The sequence below is a fragment of the Abramis brama genome, assembly GCF_963993115.1.
Source record: "Abramis brama genome assembly, chromosome: 20".
NCBI classification, from domain to species: Eukaryota; Metazoa; Chordata; class Actinopteri; order Cypriniformes; family Leuciscidae; genus Abramis; species Abramis brama.
In genome coordinates, this window is record NC_139982.1 from 28484359 (window position 1) to 28502915 (window position 18557).

At 37.7% G+C, this 18557-nt stretch overlaps 2 protein-coding genes across 2 annotated transcripts; one reads left to right on the plus strand and one right to left on the minus strand.

The window, feature by feature from the left end:
* The first annotated feature begins 597 nt into the window (after positions 1-597).
* Positions 598-5594, plus strand: psma4 (proteasome 20S subunit alpha 4). The gene is made up of 9 exons (XM_084094760.1): positions 598-705; positions 1202-1227; positions 1326-1368; positions 1490-1652; positions 2571-2648; positions 2750-2838; positions 2944-3074; positions 4434-4557; positions 5321-5594. The coding sequence occupies exons 2-9, from the start codon at positions 1225-1227 to the stop codon at positions 5473-5475; spliced, it is 786 nt and encodes a 261-aa protein (XP_083950886.1). The 5' UTR covers positions 598-705; positions 1202-1224; the 3' UTR covers positions 5476-5594.
* A 1932-nt stretch (positions 5595-7526) lies between these two features.
* oaz2a (ornithine decarboxylase antizyme 2a) lies at positions 7527-17022 on the minus strand. Its single transcript, XM_084094897.1, is given in 6 exon segments — positions 7527-9558; positions 10529-10614; positions 11023-11195; positions 12658-12735; positions 12737-12788; positions 16855-17022. Coding segments are annotated over 6 exon segments (540 nt in total). The 5' UTR covers positions 16875-17022; the 3' UTR covers positions 7527-9427.
* Positions 17023-18557: the final 1535 nt, after the last annotated feature.

Below are 18557 nucleotides of genomic sequence, written 5' to 3' on the forward strand. Positions count from 1 at the left end.
TGTACATCGATAAAAAAATTCATGGTAATGAAGCCTCCCTTACACTGGGGGCGCTGTGGAAAGAGGCATTTCTGTAGGATGTAGAGCATATTCAATCTAGTTTGGCCACTCTCATCAGCACAAAGCACCTGGAAACTGGCAATAATGTGATGTTTCAGTAACTAATTGGCACTTTTGTCCTGGTGAACATAAAATAAAATATAAAAAAAATACATTTCACACTTTCGCTTGTTTAATTTGTCTTTAATTTGTCTAACAATGTCTATTAGTGAATATACATCCAGCACAGAAAAGCTTCCACATTTCTACAATGTAAATATCAGAAAACTTATGTACATCATTTTTAGTCACATATTTAAATTGTGTGTTTAGTTTACTCTGCTTAGAAGATAATCGTTTTATTCAAATAATATACTATGACGAATTTCTCTTATGTAAAGCAATAAAGTATATACATTAAAGTCATTTGAAAAGTATTTAAAATTAGCGCTACTGTTACAATTACAATTTTAAATGTCGTTTAATAACATGAAAAATCAAAACTAAACCGCTAACTGAAGGAAGGGAACCAATCAGAGAGCTTCCTGTAACACACGTGACCCACCATGGAAGTGAATCCCGAGTGGACGCGCTTCTCGCTGTATGAGAACCTTTAGCGGAGTCAGAGCCGCAACAGTGAACAGGCACCGCGAGCACAGGCATTAGGTATGAAAATAATAATATTTCACTATATTTTACATCCTATATATGATTCCCATCACAAACCAAAACCTTCTGTGCGTGTGCAAGGCGCTGAGATGACGTGAGATTAATTGAGCGATGGATACATTTAAATGAAATGAAAAGTTGCTGCTTCATGCTGTAATGCAGGTGCTAATGCTAAAGCTAAAGCTTGCATACAGGAGAAACTGAAAGCCGCTTAAAATGTCATATTTATGCTTCATAATATCTCATTTATATTAATTTATGATTATAAATTCAGTGTATATTGTGAGCTGGATCTGTGTTTGTTCGGGTTTCTGTTGTTTTCTACTACTTTCTGTTTCATTTTGTTGCTCTATGAGTGTTTAAGTGCTTTAGATTCTGACAGCAGTCCAAATCACCGAATTATTCAACTTATTAATAAATATTGTAATGCATTTAAACTCTTTGTGCAATTGATTACTGATCAATGAAGCATTTTTTCCCCTTCTGTTTTCAGAGTTTATTTTATTTAAAGGCACTATGGTAAGTGTTGCACTATTAGTGGATCTATTTTTAATGCAGTTTATTGATTCACAATATGTTAAAATTCAAAAAACACTCCTTTTTGTTTTATTGAACAGTCTCGAAGATATGACTCAAGAACGACCATCTTCTCCCCAGAGGGTGAGAGTCCCCATATCCATTGTTTTGTTATTTATTCTACTGTGAAATTATTATACCTGCTGATTTCATGTTACTCGTAAATGTGGTCTCAGTGTGTGTGTGTGTGTTGTGTTGTTGGCAGGTCGCCTGTATCAGGTAGAATATGCCATGGAGGCCATCGGTCACGCTGGCACCTGCCTGGGCATCCTGGCTAATGACGGCGTGTTGCTGGCGGCCGAGAGGAGGAACATCCACAAGCTTCTGGACGAGGTTTTCTTCTCCGAGAAGATCTACAAACTCAACGAGTGAGCCGTGTTTTCAGATGAGATTGGAGAAATCATTTATGTGGCCTTAAAATCATTCTCACGATTACTTCAACACAAATAATTAAACTAATTTTTCACTCATAAGCAAGAGTTTCCCAAAAGGAGTTAAAAGCGCATTTTTATTATTTCTGATATGGGAGGAATTGTATTAATATTTAAGGTGTAGAGTCATTAAATTTGTCTCTATGTAATGGCAGTGCTATTTTACTAGTATTTATACAATATTACATTTTTGTTTTTTAATATTTCTATATTACTAATTGTACTTTAACTAAAACTTATTTCAGTTAGTTGCCAAGGCTATGTTTCGTCTTATTTTAATTTAAGTTGTATTAATTTTATTGCTTTTGTCATTGTTTTTAGTATTTCTTTTTAGCTTTCTATTTAAGTTTTAGTAATTTTAGTACTTAAACTTATTTCAGTTAGTTGTCAAGGCCAAGTTTATTTTTTTGTTTAATTTAAGTTTTAGTAATTTGTTTATGTGCTCACTTGTTTTTTTATATTTCTATTTGGCTTTATTTTTAGGTTTAGTAATTTTAGTACTTAATTAAATTAAGCTTATTTCAGGTAGTTATCAAAGTAAATTTAAATTTTTTGTCTTTTTTTATTTAGGTAATTAAGGTATTTTTAATTTAGGTTTTATTTTGTAATTTTATGTGCTTTTGTCTTTTTTTTTATATTTATTTTTAGCTTTATGATTTAAGTGTTAGTTTACGTAATTTTAGTACTTAAACTTATTTAAGCTGTCAATGCTTATTTTATTTTGTTTTTAAATTTAAGTTGTAAACTAACATTTATATTTTAATTTATTTCAGCTTTATTTTGATTGCTGAAAATGATTTTTGGTAGTGATAGATTACAATAACATCACTGGTGTGTGGTGATTCTGTAACGCAGAGACATGGCATGCAGTGTTGCGGGAATTACGTCAGATGCCAACGTCCTCACGAACGAGCTGAGGCTCATCGCACAGAGGTGAGTGAGTCTGACTCCTGGCAAAGACTGCGCTGTGTACTTATAAGACAATACATATGAGAACCTCAGGATTCATATAGCATGTGATTGTGTGTGTGCAGGTACCTCCTGCAGTATCAGGAGCCAATCCCCTGCGAGCAGCTGGTCACTGCCCTGTGTGACATCAAACAGGCCTACACACAGTTTGGAGGTACGACAGCAAAATCAAAACAGTTGTACATTATTCATCTGTTGCTAACGTGATCCTGGTGAAGTTTTGGGCTGCTAACTAAAAACTGAATGTGTGTTTTATCAGGTAAAAGACCCTTCGGTGTGTCTCTGCTGTATATGGGATGGGACAAACACTACGGATTCCAGCTCTATCAGAGTGATCCCAGTGGAAACTATGGAGGCTGGAAAGCCACGTGCATCGGAAACAACAGCGCAGTGAGTGAAACAACACACGTTCTGATTCTCAAGCTGGATGCTTTATGTGACACTCTTAAACTGTCCAACTAGTGCTAGAAAGAATCTGTGAATCAGTTCATTTGAATCGTTTGGTTTAATGAATCATTTCAAAAATAGTCACTAGGCTGTCACTGAATATACTAGGGCTGTACTCAACCAAAGAAAATCTTGGTCGACTGAAGTCCTGAAATTTTCGACTAAAAATCGACTAAAAATGACGTTAGAAAAAAAAAAGCGTTAAATTAATTAGATGTCCACTTAATAAAAAAAGAATATTTATTAAACAAACCAGATCAAGAGCAGAAACGAAATAAAGTGCATAACTGAAAAATAAAGCATCCTAGGCTCAAAACTAACACAATCAACAGCACAGCGCAATTGCGCATTAGGCTCCAAATAAAAAATAAAAAAGTTAGGTTATCACACTAAAACATTGAGATATGCAAATTCTGATATGTTCATATAGCCTACTCAAAACACACAGGGCAAGCTAACGCAGACAAGTGAGCTTACCACTTTTAGATGATATGTCATGTTTGTCGTCGAGCTGTGGAAAACTGTTGCTTGCAAACTTTGCATTCGACCTTTTTCCTGTTATCAATTTTAACAAAATGCTGCCACACTGTCGATTTCTGTTGTTGACATGTTAGAAGAGGACTGACTGTTAAACGCTCTCACAATTAAATAAATAATATTCAGCATCAAACCTTCTAGTTATCGCTCGACGCTCTCTCTTGGGTTGAGCTAATTCAAAAAAGGTGAAAACAAGGGGGGTGTTTTGAAGACAGACTGTTACAGTGAAACAAGGGTACTCTGAAAACACCCCCATTAGCAGTTAGTGCTTTCCACCTGATGAAATGAACGCGCCTCAGCGCGGCAAAACTGATGAAATAAACGCGGCAGAAAATCGACCAATCAGAATTTTGGTCGAACCAGAACGTATCAACCAATTAATCGACTAATCGACTAGGACAGTACAGCCCTAGAATATACGTCCACAAAGTTGTTCAGAAATCTTTCTTGAGCAGCAAATCATCATATTAGAATGATTTGTTTATTCATGTAGATTGTGTCAAATATAATTTTGTTTGTTTGGGGTTGGGTGGCACGTTCCTCTTAAAGTTAAATGATTTATGAATGCTTCATGAATCAGTTTGATTCTTTAAAAAGAGCCAGTTTTTATTAATTCCATGACGTATCAACTAATAATTTCGTGATTCAGCCAGTAGATGGCAACGACACGCTGTCCTCAATTCAAGACTTCTGTTCTGTTATCACAAAAGAACACTAATGACGTCAGTTGAGAGATGAATGTGTGTGTGTGTGTGTGTGTTGTAGGCTGCTGTGTCGATGCTGAAGCAGGACTATAAAGAGGGAGAGATGACTCTGTCTGCTGCCCTCGCTCTCGCCGTCAAAGTGTTGAACAAGACCATGGACGTCAGCAAGCTCTCAGCAGAGAAAGGTGTGTGTGTGTGTGTGTTTGGCAAGACGGAGATGGAATAAATGTTTTAGCGTGCAGACTTCTGCATTATGAATGATCATGAAACCATATACAGACCCACAATCCATCTGAGCTCTCAGCTAATGCAGCTGCTCACGTGCTGAACTACAGTAACACACACACTGCTGTCAAAACTGTCATGCAACAACACACTCTTCTTAACAATAAAACATTAGTGTGACATATGGAGTCGCAATTACCTATTAATTTTTTTTTTTTTTAAGTGCATGAATAAGAAATCTATTTTTTAGTTTTTTTTTTACTAATAAATCTTTTCATTTTACTTTTTAAATGAATTTTTAAAATTGATTTTTTTTTTTTTTACTTTGAAGCATAAATGGGCTTACAATAACAATGTATATGACCCCCTTAAGCTGTTGCTAATTAAATAACTATTCAGATACAAAATGTTTTAATCCATGAAACTCTTAAAGGGATAGTTTCACCCAAAAATGAAAATTTACTCACCCTTGTTCCAAACCTGTGTGAATTTGTTTCTTCTGCTGAACACAAAAAGACTGTATTTTGAAGAATGTTGGTAATTAAACAGTTGATGGATCCCTTGACTTCCATAGTATGGAGAAAAAGTATTATGGTAGTCAATGGGGTCCATCAACTGTTTGGTTACCCATATTCTTCATAATATCTTCTTTAGTGTTCAAAATGTACTTTCATGGAAAAACATCTGATTATGTTCCCTCATTTTTTCTGCTGATCTTTGCAGTGGAGATCGCCACACTGACACGAGAGAACGGCAAGACCAGAATCAAAGTCCTCAAGCAGAAGGAAGTGGAAGAACTCATCAAGAAACACGAGGCTGAAGAGGCCAAAGCGGAGAAGGACAAGAAAGAGAAAGAACAGAAGGAGAAAGACAAATAAAACACCTGCACTTGTTTTCTATTAAAATTCAAAAGCCCGCTGGGATTCCTAAAGAAATTCATATTGCTCTGTCTGTTCATCTGTCATTTTCTTTATTAAACACAAAACGAAAAGTTGAACTGAGTTGTGTCTGGTTCCTCACTTAACGTCCCACAGCTGGTGGTGTATGTTATATAATAATGATAGATTAAATGTAAAAGCGTTAATCTGAAAATGTATGCCATGTAAGTGTTGTGTAACCAAGAGTTTTCAGGTTGGTGTGGGCTGAGATTTCTTTGCCCAGATAACCTTTACAAAAAAATGTTCAATTGTAAAAATAAAATGCCTGTTTACACCAGGTATGAAGATACGTTTTGGTCGATCGGATCACAAGTGGATGACTCTAAATACAGGTGTAAATGGGGTTTACAAAACGTTTTGAGCTTTTCCAGTTTAGACCACTACCAGAGGAGTGGAAAACACATTCGACCAATTGCTTTCGTAGTGTAAACACTCATGTGGTCGAATAGCCACAGAAGACACTACTCTCCACCTACTGACTCAATGCCTAAACATGGGAAGTGAGCTAGACAGACGGGATTTAAACTTTGTCGACTGAAGACCCAAGTTTGGTTTGAAGATGAAAAACGTACCAAGCACAATGTTCTCTCACCATTCCGGATTTCTAACATCATTCTGTTCTTCTAAGGCTTAATGGAATCTCTCGACTGATTCGACGTATTTTGTGGGCTTTCTAAGAAGCGCGGGAAAATTAGGCACGTGTTGCATAAGCGCGCGAATGGATTACTGTTTCAGAGGTCAGACCTGAACACACCGACAAGCTCGCAGAGTAACCCGGCAACATAGAAATGTTAACGTGTCACACGCTGAGAGAATTTAGGTCATTTTAATGGACGAGATTATTGTGATGTAATGTAACCCAGCACGGATCGTTAAGTGCGCCTGGCTCGCGGCTCTGTTCATAGCGACAGACTCTCCTCAGTTCAGCTTGTCTACGGGAGTCAGTCAGTGTTTCTGAAGGTACAGTACCTCAAAGGGAAATGGGTTCAGACTGATGATGCCATGTCTACTGATCAGGAACAAATTCAAGTGAGGTTGAAAAATAACCAAGCAAATATTTAGAGTTTTGTTAGTTTATTTATTACCATTTGAGTTAAATTTTAGGTAGGGTTAAGTTATAAATTTGAGGTATTCCTAAACTTAGATAATCTAAAGTTTGGATTTTATATATATTTTTTTTATATATACCCCGGTTTCACAGACAAGGTTTAAACTAGCATCAGACTAAAATGCATATTTGAGCTGTTTCAACTGAACGTAACTTGCACTGACATTAAAATGTGTCATTGTTTTGTCTCAAGATGCACACCAGTAATGTTTTTTAAAAGGGACTTTTATAAAAAAAAAAATACTTAAATGTATCTTAAAAAATCCTGGCTTAATCTAAGCCCGGTCTATGAAACAAGGCCAGTATTCATTGTCTGGTAAAATGTAATAAACAGTAAATTGCAGTTAAGCAATTTATTATGGCTATTTCTCATAAAATGCAGTTACTTCATGAACATGGACGTTTTACAATGACTAGTTAGTTTTGCCATGCATATTTGATTTTATTTTTATAAATAAAATGGTTTATGCTCTATGTATTTTATTTTTGTCTTGCCACAGATAATGATGGGAAATGTAGTTTTGTTTTAGAAGCCTGACAGCCTAAACACTCTAAATGACTATTTCTCATCAACTAACTTGTACTATCATCATTAACAATTAAATCTTAATTATGATAAGTCATTGGTATTATTGGTTGGTTTTTCAGTGAATAATACTTGCAAGAACCATTTTTCTTAGAAGATCCAAAAGATTTATTAACTTTAGTCTAGTGTCAGTAGTTTAACATTTGTTCAGTTCACATTTTTTCCTTGGCAAACATGTACTTGCATTATTCAACATCCATAACTTAATTTTATTTCTCCTTTCAGTTCACACAAGGAATCCTAGAACAGTCCAATTGATTTTATTTGTGGGGGGAAAAAAACAGGTAAGTCATGAAGTTTGGTTTTGTCACGTGTTTTATTTGGACATAAGGAAAAAGTTCAAGGTATACAAGTGTAGATTGTCAATAAATGATAAAATCTGATTTACTCTAATTTCTACACTACAAAAAAAAAATCAACCAATATAGACAAAATAAAATCATATAGATAAAAAATCAAATTTAAGTGGATGAACAAAAAACATTCTCTAAAAGCTTATTGTCACAGCCCATGAGGAAAGGTAAGGTCTATTTACACATGCAAAACCTAAAGGCCACCCTGCTGAGAAGTATACAGAACTGAATTCATTGCACCGAATTTCCACAGAGATGACCAAGAATCAAAGAAACAGAGGCTTCCGCTCCAGGGAATGTTTTTGCATGTTTTACCTGACTACGCCGGGACCGAGCCTGCAATCTAAAGGTGCTGCTACGGTAGGTTCACCAGTCTTATATGAATAAAACTTGAGGCTTTCGCTTTGAATGGAGACCATTATCTTTGGCAAGTATGTCAAGTTCACTAAACACTGCAAGACATCTTGACGGCTCAAACTACATCTCTCCGTAATGGATGTGTAATGCACCGTGGGCTGAATTGCTTGTGTTTTCCTAAAGTGCTTGTGTAAAGCCCCTGAGGGGCAGAGAGTGGGGTTGGTTTGCGCTCATGTTCCTGTGGGTTTGGGATGGTGAAGACAAAAGGTGTGATAGACCATGGTAAGACTCATGTAGAAGACCTCTGGTCTATGCATCTCCCTAAATAAAAAATGAGGACACCAGGACCTTAAAAAGAATGATTTCATCACAAACATGCTCATGCATCTAGAAGTTTTCAAGTCTGGCTTCATTTTAAAAAGAAATAAAAGCGACAGACCTGATTGAACAACTTCTACTCAAAAGAATCTGTGAAAAGCAAACCTCAAAACCAGACTGAGAAAAATGTCAACTAAACTTACACTCAAGTGCGTTGTTGGGGTCTGGAATGATACACTGTAGAATGCTGCGTTCCATCCCATGTTGAAATAAAGCAAGACATTATGACGACATAAAAACAAAATGGTAATATGCAATGCTAGCTTTCATGTTGTAGATGCGTGATCGTCAACAGTGAGGGTATGTGTTTTACACGTCACTGCAACGTTTTATTGGTAATATTATTCGGAAACTAACTTCTAGATGCGTTTTATTTTCGTAAAAGTGAATGTTTAGCATTGTCTGTGCACCTCTCAGGTGCCATCTGTGATGTTATAGACCAAAGTCACAATCTCCATAGAATTTTCCAAGCTAAAAGTCCAACTTCTATACCACTTCTCTAAGTAGGAAGATGGAAATTCAAAAAGTCTTTAAGTTTTATGGAACGCAGCATAAATCCTAGCAAGTGTTTTAAGATCTAATTGTGCTGTTGAAGTGAGTCGAGTCCTAGCTACCGAGAGCTGTTCGGCTTGCTTCCTCTGAGTACGGTGAACTAGTGAAAGTTACAGCTGAAACTCCTAAAGAAGAGTGTCAAAACTGGAAAAAACAAATAAATTCCTGATTTCACCACCATCAGCCACTGGAAACAGTTTACAATCAATTACAAATGCATTCCCTTCTGTAAAAAGTATCACTACCATGTTTGCGATCTGAATCCTGTTCTGAATGTTGGAGTACACAACAGTAATAGACAGTTTGATATATGATGATTAACAGAGAGGATATGCTGGATTTCTGCTTTAGCACCAACCCACCTCCTGCTGATGGAACGACCAATCAGAATCGATTGGTGGGTTAATAACAGAAACTGAACCAATCAGAGTGTTAGATGGCCCAGCTTCGCCCCTACCCCTGTCCTAAAAGTCACTTTGATGCAGAGGTATAAAGGGGGAACAGAGACGGGGAGTAAGAGGGGTGGGGGCATTTTAAGAGTGAGGGAGAGTGTGATGGTCACTCTTCATCAGAACTACTGCTGTCTATGGAATAGACCATAAAGAGAAGGTCGGGCCGGGCCGGCACCAGCGGGTGACCGGGTTTCACCACCTCAAAACCGATGTAGTGGAAGGTCTTCATGATGGACACTGCACAAGTGGAGACAAAGACAGTTCATTATCTACTGAATTATGGTACGTATTTGATTCATTATCCAGTTTAAAAATATCAGATAACCCAAATGAAGGTTGTCATAATTTACTCTTTACTTTACTTACTTTCTTTTTTGCAGATTGTACACAAATCATAATGGGGCTGACACCAAAAAAAAAAAGCAAGTCACATGGATAAGCCATCATTTTGGAGTTCGACAACCTCAGGCTACGTCTACAAGAATCCGGATTTTGAAAATGGCATTTTCATTTCATAACACACTCCCTCCAAACTAGCTTTAAGTGTTTTCTAAAAGTTGCTTGTCTACACTGAAAAATCTGAAAATGCTTAAATCCCCTGGTTGCGCATCTAAAACGTCATAAAAGCTCACTGAGATAATACTGAGAGATAAGGCATAATATTCTCACGCTATTCGTTTATTAGCAAAATTTCCTACCATTTACTGGTGTGTCAAGGTCACTCAAAATCAGCATTCCACGTATGGTATTAAACGCAATTGCACTCATGTTTTGCCACAGGACAGCAATTGTGAGTAAATATTGTCATCTTTGCAGCTATGTGATATGAAGATTGTGTGAAGTAACAAATATCTATAGCAACACTAAGTGAATAGCAGGCACAACAATGCCAATACATCTATAGATATAGAGTATATGGGTACAACATGCATGACTAAACACTGTTCACACTACAACATGAAAACACTGTTTTCAAATGTATCCACTTGGGTGAGCGTAACAAGGCCAAAATAAAGATTATTATTTTTTTAAAGATACAGATTTCAAATGTATCCGGATTAATGTGGTTGTAGCCTCAGTTTCCATTATGGGGGAAAAAATCTTTGGTTGAGCTCCACAGAAGAAAGTAAGTCACTCATACTGGTTTGGTACAATATGAGGGTGAGTAAATGATGACAGATTTTAAATGTGTTTAAATGTTTCTTACATCGATCGTCTCTGTTTTTGTGAAGCCACAGGAACACATAGCTGACTTTCAACTGCTCCTCTGCAAACTCCAGAAGCCTGGTGAAACTGCAGAGTAATGAGAGAGAGAGAGAGATGGTGACGCACTGCTGCTTTTACATAATGTGAATCTTATGTAATAATGCAGATGTACTAGCCACAGAGCAACTTCAGTCAGAACACACACACAAAGTTAATGCTTTCTGACAGTCCACCACCTGCTCGCTGAAGGTAAAACACACTGTTCTAATGCCTGCAGTGACCTCAAAGACAGCACATGACCAATCCAAATGAGAAAACTTTCATCAAAAACGGCTTCATCTTTCACAAGGACAACCAACTCGAGCTGCTTTTGACTCAAATTAAACCAGCCGTTTGTTCTACTGTGGCCTAAAAATGTCAGTTAAAACCGAACCATGTAGAGACAGACTGACACGCTGTCAGCTTCAATATAGACAGATTATGAACCCAACGTACCCTTCTTTGCTGCCATTGTGGAGAGCTCCAGCGGGGATTTCCAGGTAGAGGGCATCGTCTGAAAGAACCGCGTCCCAGCTGGAGATTCGACGCTCGCTCAACTGGTACTGGAAGTGCAGGACTGGGGGCGCTCCACTTACTGATCCCGCCTGAGTCACTGTCAGCTTGTCGTCCTGGAGGACACATGTGCATTCCTTTTCTTACAATATTGCAGATTATTGTTATTAACATTATTGTAAACTCTTGAAAACAGCCTTGAAAGAACCAGTCCTCAGATGCTTCTATGAGGAGCTCTAAAAAAAAATTCGAATTGGAATGAATCGATCCAATTATTATCGATCGATTGCACTGCGTTGTTTTCTAACATTTTTATTGCAGCGTGTATCCCATTAAGATGAGGTTGGAAATGCTCAGCAATGTGGGATTCATTTCAGTAATGAACCCGCTGTAATCCTGTCGATTTTCAACTGATTTTTGTCTAAATATCTAAGCCAGAGTAGAACATTTAAACAAAATCAACTGATATAAATGAGCTCAAGAGCGGCCAACAGGGACTTGAACAATAGATCTTTTCACAGGTGTGAGTGATCCTAAACCTCTTAACCTTTTGAGATGATCACATGTCTGCACAGGCAGTGCTGACATCTATAGTGTCACGCACACGGCCAGGTGTATGCTGAGCTCGATTACCGAGCGCCAACACCGCCCATAAGTAGCTCAGATGGAAACTCGCTGTACATATTGTACAGAGCTATGAGACACAAAAAAAACAAGCTCTGGAGATCTCTTCACACCTGTCTCCTCCCTTGGGCTGGTTGTCTGTGTATGTTTTTTGGAAATGGTATGGCTTGCTGCCCCAGACTCATATTGACTAATGTATTCATTTACTGTAGAGGCTTTTTAGCCTTACAGTTCAGTAAAGTAGCAAACCGAGATCTGTTTTTCAGATTTTTTGAAATATCCTTTTGAGTTCAGCATTATATTAGGTGTGCATCTTAATTGTATTAGCATTTATTAAATATATTACCATTACAGAGGCATAGTTAACTGTATCGGGTCTACAGTATTTGGTACAGTATCTGTATCGGGTCTACAGTAATTGGTGCTTGATTTTTCAAAAACACATTCTTCTTTCACATATTTGACATTGTTGCAGCACCTCTCTTCCCAGTCTGTCAGTATGTTTAATTCCAGTCTCTATATAGCCACGCCTTCTGAAATGTGCAATGTGCTCTGGTCGGCTGGATCAGTGTGTTGTGTTGATTGGTCAACCACTTTTGAGCGTATTTGGGGAAATGTCACGCCCATTATCATAACTGCGAGTTTTAACACACTACTAACGCAACTCAACAAGGCCTCGCCCTTTTTTTGTGTTTGTCTTGGGAATTATTTACATTATTGTGAAGTGTACGTTCCCAGACAAAAACTCTGATATAGAGAATAACTCCCTTTGTAGTGACTTTGCAGAGCGTTTTCATGCTCAAACAGCAACATTACACACTAAAGAAAGTTGAAAACATAAAAAAAGCATAATAGGACCCCTTTAAATGTTTTAGAATGTTTGTTTTTGACGTTCATTCAAAAACAAACAACAATTCAGACTGTGTGTGTGTGTGTGTGTGTGTGTGTTCTTACCTTGTGAAGTACGCTGTGAGGGAGATCCCTGCCCGTCCCTCGCCCACCCGGGATCTTCGTTAGTGGGAGAGGGGCATCAGGAGCACCACAGAGGCCCTGGAGCCCGCTGCCTCGAGCCAAGCACGGCACAACTACAGTATGAAAAAGATGAATATGTCATAGCTGTGTAAGGTTAACACAGTTTTCCTCTGGTGCTTTTAACTAAAATTGGCATGTGCTTCTAAAAACTACCTTCGCTCTGTTTGTGGGTGTCATGATTTAAGTTCATGACGCATTTTGGCACAGGCCTCAGAATGCCTGCCGATAACAGATATACCCATCCTGCCAACAGCATAAACCAATCTGGCTGTCTGCTTAACTGAAATGTTGTCTCTCTCTCGATATATCTGTTCTTATGCAGCTCTGTTTTCACATTAGCACTCAGTTCCCTGATTACAGACTATTGGCCAGATTTACTAACAGCTTGCGCCAACACAAACAATCTTTTGGCGTTAAAAAACTACTGACAGAATTTACTAAACACGCGTGGACAGGGTTATTTTCGCGGCTGACCTTATTGCATATGCATTTGTAGGAGTTTCCCTTTCAGATGCAACATTTATGGCATTTAAATGAATCATACAATGTGATTTACTGAGGTTTGCGCTAGTTAATGGTATTTGCGCCATTTTTACCGTCCAAAAAAAGCATGTCTTAAACCAGACGCTAATTTGCGCTATTCTTGGTAGATTGCGTTGGAAATGATTATGGATTATGAAAACTATGTTTATGTTGTCAGTAGATCACGTGCAGAACTATGGAAGCATTTAGGACATCTGGAGTAAAACTAATTTTGTTCTTATATGGAATTAAGCTAATTTATAATTTTGTTTAGTCTGATCTATCAATTCAATTTCATCAAATCTATCTAAAAATTTAGTGCTAGACCGATATATAGGCCAGGCCAATTAATCATCTAATATTTTGCGATCATCGGCATCAGCCGATGGATTTGATTCTTAAAATGAAAATATTGTCAAATTAATTTTGTTTCTTGGAGATGGATGTTTCACTTTCAACTAGACAGAAGGGAGGCGGTTCGCACAGATCACAAACAAGCACATGATGTGAAAACAAGTCTGTAAATAGCAGCTTGGCTGAGAACATTTGACATCCCAGCGGGCTTGAGTTACAGCACTGGCTTTTAGAGATGGTAATAACAGATATTTATGTACCCATGACATACTGGGAGATCTTTGGATCGGATATCTCATCTGAAGCCAGGCCGCACACTGTCAGCGAAAATCTCATATTATGATTGAAAGCCTTCTAGAAAATTCCTGATTTTCAAAACAACCCTGTTTACAACAAAACAGGAATATGAGCTCACGTACAAAGCTGATCTGGGAACAGAACATTGATATTGTATGCCATTATCAGCTGACAGCAATCCATGACAAATTAATTGGCTGTTCGAAACTTGGGTGCATTGTTTTCAAGTCTCATGAGCCAGATTAACCAGTAGGCAAATGAAAGACGGGCGTAGTGTTTTCCAACCGCACATGTAACCCAGGTGACATAATCTGCATGGTGACCACATAAAAAACAGGTGGAGCTGTTCCTTTCCTTTTTGGTGACCCTACAGACTATCTTTACTTAAGTACAGTAGGACAGATTTTTCAAGGCACTTTTGAGACGCTCTTGTTTTGTCGGTTCTCCTCTCCTGGTCTCTGTAAAGAGCGCTGGGTATCTGCGAGTGAAATGTCAGCTTGTTTTGAAAGCCGACACTTTCACCCTCTGACATTCAAGCACTTTCCTCCCCTCCACCGTCTCCGATTATACGCTCTGGATCAAAACAGATTCAGGCCAACTAAAAAAAAAAGAAAGAAACTGAAACAGTTTCTTGGATTCATTTAACATACAGAACTCGATCGACATCACGATGGAGTTGTCGAGTTTGCATTAGATTGCTACAGTATGTGGTTTCTAGGAATGACTACTAGAGCGTTGCTAGGTTATGCTTCATATTATGGTGATATAATGGGAATTTTTGTTATGTTTTGTCATTTAGCAGGTGAAAATCGTAAGTTGTTCACTCGGAAAAGTAATAGCACGCTTTCCTCAAAAAGACACGAATCATCAAAATGGACAGTTTTTATTTTTTTCTATTGTAAATGATTTATCCTGGCACATAATTTTTTTAATTCATGTGCCCTTATAATCTTTAAACAAAATATTGTATCTTTCCTTCCCTCTTGCAGGGACATCTATTCTTTTCTCTGATGATGTGTTTACTGGCACAAGGGCGGGGCAACCTGTCACTCACATGAGATCGACCAATAGCAAACCACAACCATCCAATGATCCAATCAATTCCCAATGGTCAAAATCATTTTTTTCTTGTTCGAGAAGCTGCTTCACTCGGATATAAGTCACAATAGGGAAGAAAACACTTTCACAAGTTATGTTTCATGCCGACTTTAAGCTATCATGCATGTCTGTAGGTTTTAAATAACAAAATACAGGTTATGAACAATAGTAATATAAGTTAAGGATAATGTTGGATTCAGTCCAAAAGCAGAATCTATTCCCAAAACAATCCAAAGGTCCTCTTTTTGTTACTGAGAAAGTAGTTCCACTAAATTTGTTCCACTTAACATAATTCCACTAAAACTGAAGATCATTCCTGACTCCAGTTGACCTCCAGGACCAGCACAGGGTGATAGTCCGGATCTGTTTAAAGACCGGGATTCAGGTTAATCTTTAGTGCAGTAATTACTGGCTCTGCTGAGTGTTTGGAGAACAACCAGGAAACAGTCAAAACCAAAACAGGATACTGCGAGTCTTCCAGGAAAACAGTTATCATTTGACTATACAGAGAGGCACGAAAGGTGACGTACGACCTTCAGCTCAAAGTGAACGTGTTTTGGACCAATCCCTGACCAGGAGAGATATGACAGGTTTGTGTTTTTGTGTTCACATATCAGATTACAAAGCCTCAGCATGCAAGTGACCTTCTTTGACAATAAGCCTGACGTTTCTAAATGCCAGAGTCTTAGCGCTGCCACATTCTTCTGTAAAGTGTTTCTCTTTTTAACATTGATGGTCTGGATGGAGTCCAAGTAAAACAACCAAAACACAAACAGAACGTAAGGTTGAGAAGCAGGAATGAAATGACGTTGCATGAGTGCGGATGGATTTGGGATGTCATTCTGTGACCGGCGAGGAAACGTTCGTGGAAAATGCACGGTGCTCTGATTTTAACATGATGTTTGAATTGTTCATAGGGTCTATAAACAGAGCCACTGCAAAGATGTTGCAGCTAAACAACAGAGCTTTCAAGGAACTATCGCTTATGTAATGTTTTGTCCCCATATTCCCCACTCAGAATATCTTAAATCTCAGGTTAAGTACGATTCATCGCCTCTCACCTGCACTAGTGCTAATCTTGTTACAAAAACAAGCATTTCAATGAAAACAACCGCTGACGGTGTCTAGAGTTTCATAACAGGATCCGGTGATCTGTGCCCGGGTTTCCATCCTCAGTCCACATTAGGAAATTGCAAGAGTAGGAAATTAGATTGTTTAGGAAAAACTAATTATCTTTGGGACAGTGCGATTTGGTCGGCATCGACAGTCCTGTTACAAGCTCATGAATCCTAATTGAGTCGATGGGGTTATGGATGAAATATTTATAGCAGTGTCTCTCACACTCATCTGTCTGCTCGACATTAAATCCGCTTTGATCACAGTCTGAGTCTGATCCTTCAGTGCATCACAATAGAGCTTGCCCATTCATAATTTACATACCTCACATCTCTATATCAAACTAAATAGCAAATAAATTAGTATTGTCAATATTATTGATATTTATTTAATTTAGTATATATTTTTTTATAATAGTCTCTCTTTCTCTCTCTCTCTCTCTCTCTCTCTCTCTCTCTCTCTCTCTCTATATATAAACAATACATAAATGTATACATTACAATTTTCATTACAAGAAAATCTATTATTAGCAAACGTTTACATATGTATGAATATGTTCTGAATTATTAAATATTATTTAAAAACACTATAAGTATATAAATATTTTAATGACACGTTAAATATATGTAAAATATAATAATCATCAGCTGCAAAATCTTTGCCAGTATGTGCATGAAATTAAAATGTTGCACGACTAAAAAAAAAAAAAAATGCAATCGTATATCATCTCACCTCTCCTCTGTGTTGCACATGTTTTTTTTCCTCGTAGACTGCTTTACTCTGATAACTCAAAGAGTGACTGTTGTGCAGAAAGTCCACGGAGAAATGCACCATATATTTAATAATTCTCTCTCTCCGAAGCGTTCTGCGATCCGCGCACCGTGCTTTGACACCGAGCTCTGACTGGCTGCGCGGTGACGTTAGGAACTGGTTATGAATATTAATAAGCCTACGTAATGTCTGCCAATCAAAGGCCGAGTGCGATTGTCGACAGACACGCAGCTTCATTAATATTCATCGACGTTCAGCGTGAAGAATCATGGGAGACAGACGCAGAACAGGGAAGTGACCGTGAATCTTCTTAAATTATTCTGTTTTTATTAAATATCGACGAGGTCAGTTTACTGATTGTTTTATGTCTCCATAAATATACATAGTAATATAATGGTATTTAAGGGAGATTTAGAAGCATAATGTTGACATTTGACGACACTGAGGGTTTCTGGGAAATGAAGTTTTCAGCTTTGAACATTCCAACAGAGTTTTTGAATCACCTAATTTACGTGTAATTTATCTATAAACGAACAATACATGTCACAAATCTTATAAACGAATGCTTAGAAATGCATAGAAATAAAACTGAAGATAGTCATATGAAAATACTCCCTTCCCTTTTTATTTATTTTTTAAGATCTCTTCAGGACTTTTGGAATGGTGTGGACTGGACTTATGTTGTGTAAGAGCTGATAATGGAAACAACCCTGGGCCAAAAGATTAAAGGATTAGGAACCGGACACCAGGCGATGTGACCGCTACACAGCGCTGGGTGAAGATCAGTCTCAGTGAGTGAAGTGTGTATGACCTCCAGAGAGAACCCACAACACATCAATATCTGAACTCTGCAAGGTACTGGGTTTGGATTTTCAGTCGTAATGGAACCAATTATTCAAACTTATAATTGCATAGGGTTGGGGTTTTCTACTGGTTTTGCCACAGGTTCGAGATGATTTTATCCTATTCTAACTATGCATAATAATATGGTTAGTTGCATTTGAATTTAGCATTCAGAAGAGATATCTGTGGAGACTTCAACCGACCCGTTGAGAATCAATGCAGTAGGGGAACTTAATCAAGCTGGGTTGTTAGTCCTTCATGTGGAATTTCATTATGAGAACAGAAACCACAGAAATTATTGCCAACTTTTGCTGTCTACTTATTTATGGTTCCATATTAGATTTCATAGTTCATTTGTCCTTGTTGGCTGACACAACATCCATCATGTGTTTGGCGGTTACAGTGAATTGTGGTGTTAGCAACCACCTGATTCTGTGGCTGTCTTTTTGAAAACAATAAACGAGTTTGAAGACCTAAACATATATCAGCTCAGATAACGCTGTCACACACACCCCTTTGTGTGGTTTCTCTCAAACTGAGAGCCACTAAAAGGCATTCTGAAACCTCCAGGGCTAAACAAACAACAACAACATATTTCCCTTTCCATAATGATGCTCTATAATGATTTACCCTGCTGATGACAGATGAATAACAACAATAATTATCAAACAATTAAATATATTTGATAGAGTCAAATTATGAAGTTTATTAGAGCAGTAAATCATAAAAGTAAATCACAATATTCCAGACTACAAAACCCCTTTGGCCGTATTAAGATGCGTTTTGGTTGATCAGATCACGGACGAGGGAGACATATTCCC

What these genes read in the sequence shown, in the direction of transcription:
- psma4 (XM_084094760.1), top strand. An exon ending in GACCATCTTCTCCCCAGAGG is followed by an intron (nt 1,369 to 1,489) that starts GTGAGAGTCCCC and finishes TGTTGTTGGCAG; the next exon opens with GTCGCCTGTATCAGGTAGAA. An exon ending in CTGAGGCTCATCGCACAGAG is followed by an intron (nt 2,649 to 2,749) that starts GTGAGTGAGTCT and finishes GTGTGTGTGCAG; the next exon opens with GTACCTCCTGCAGTATCAGG.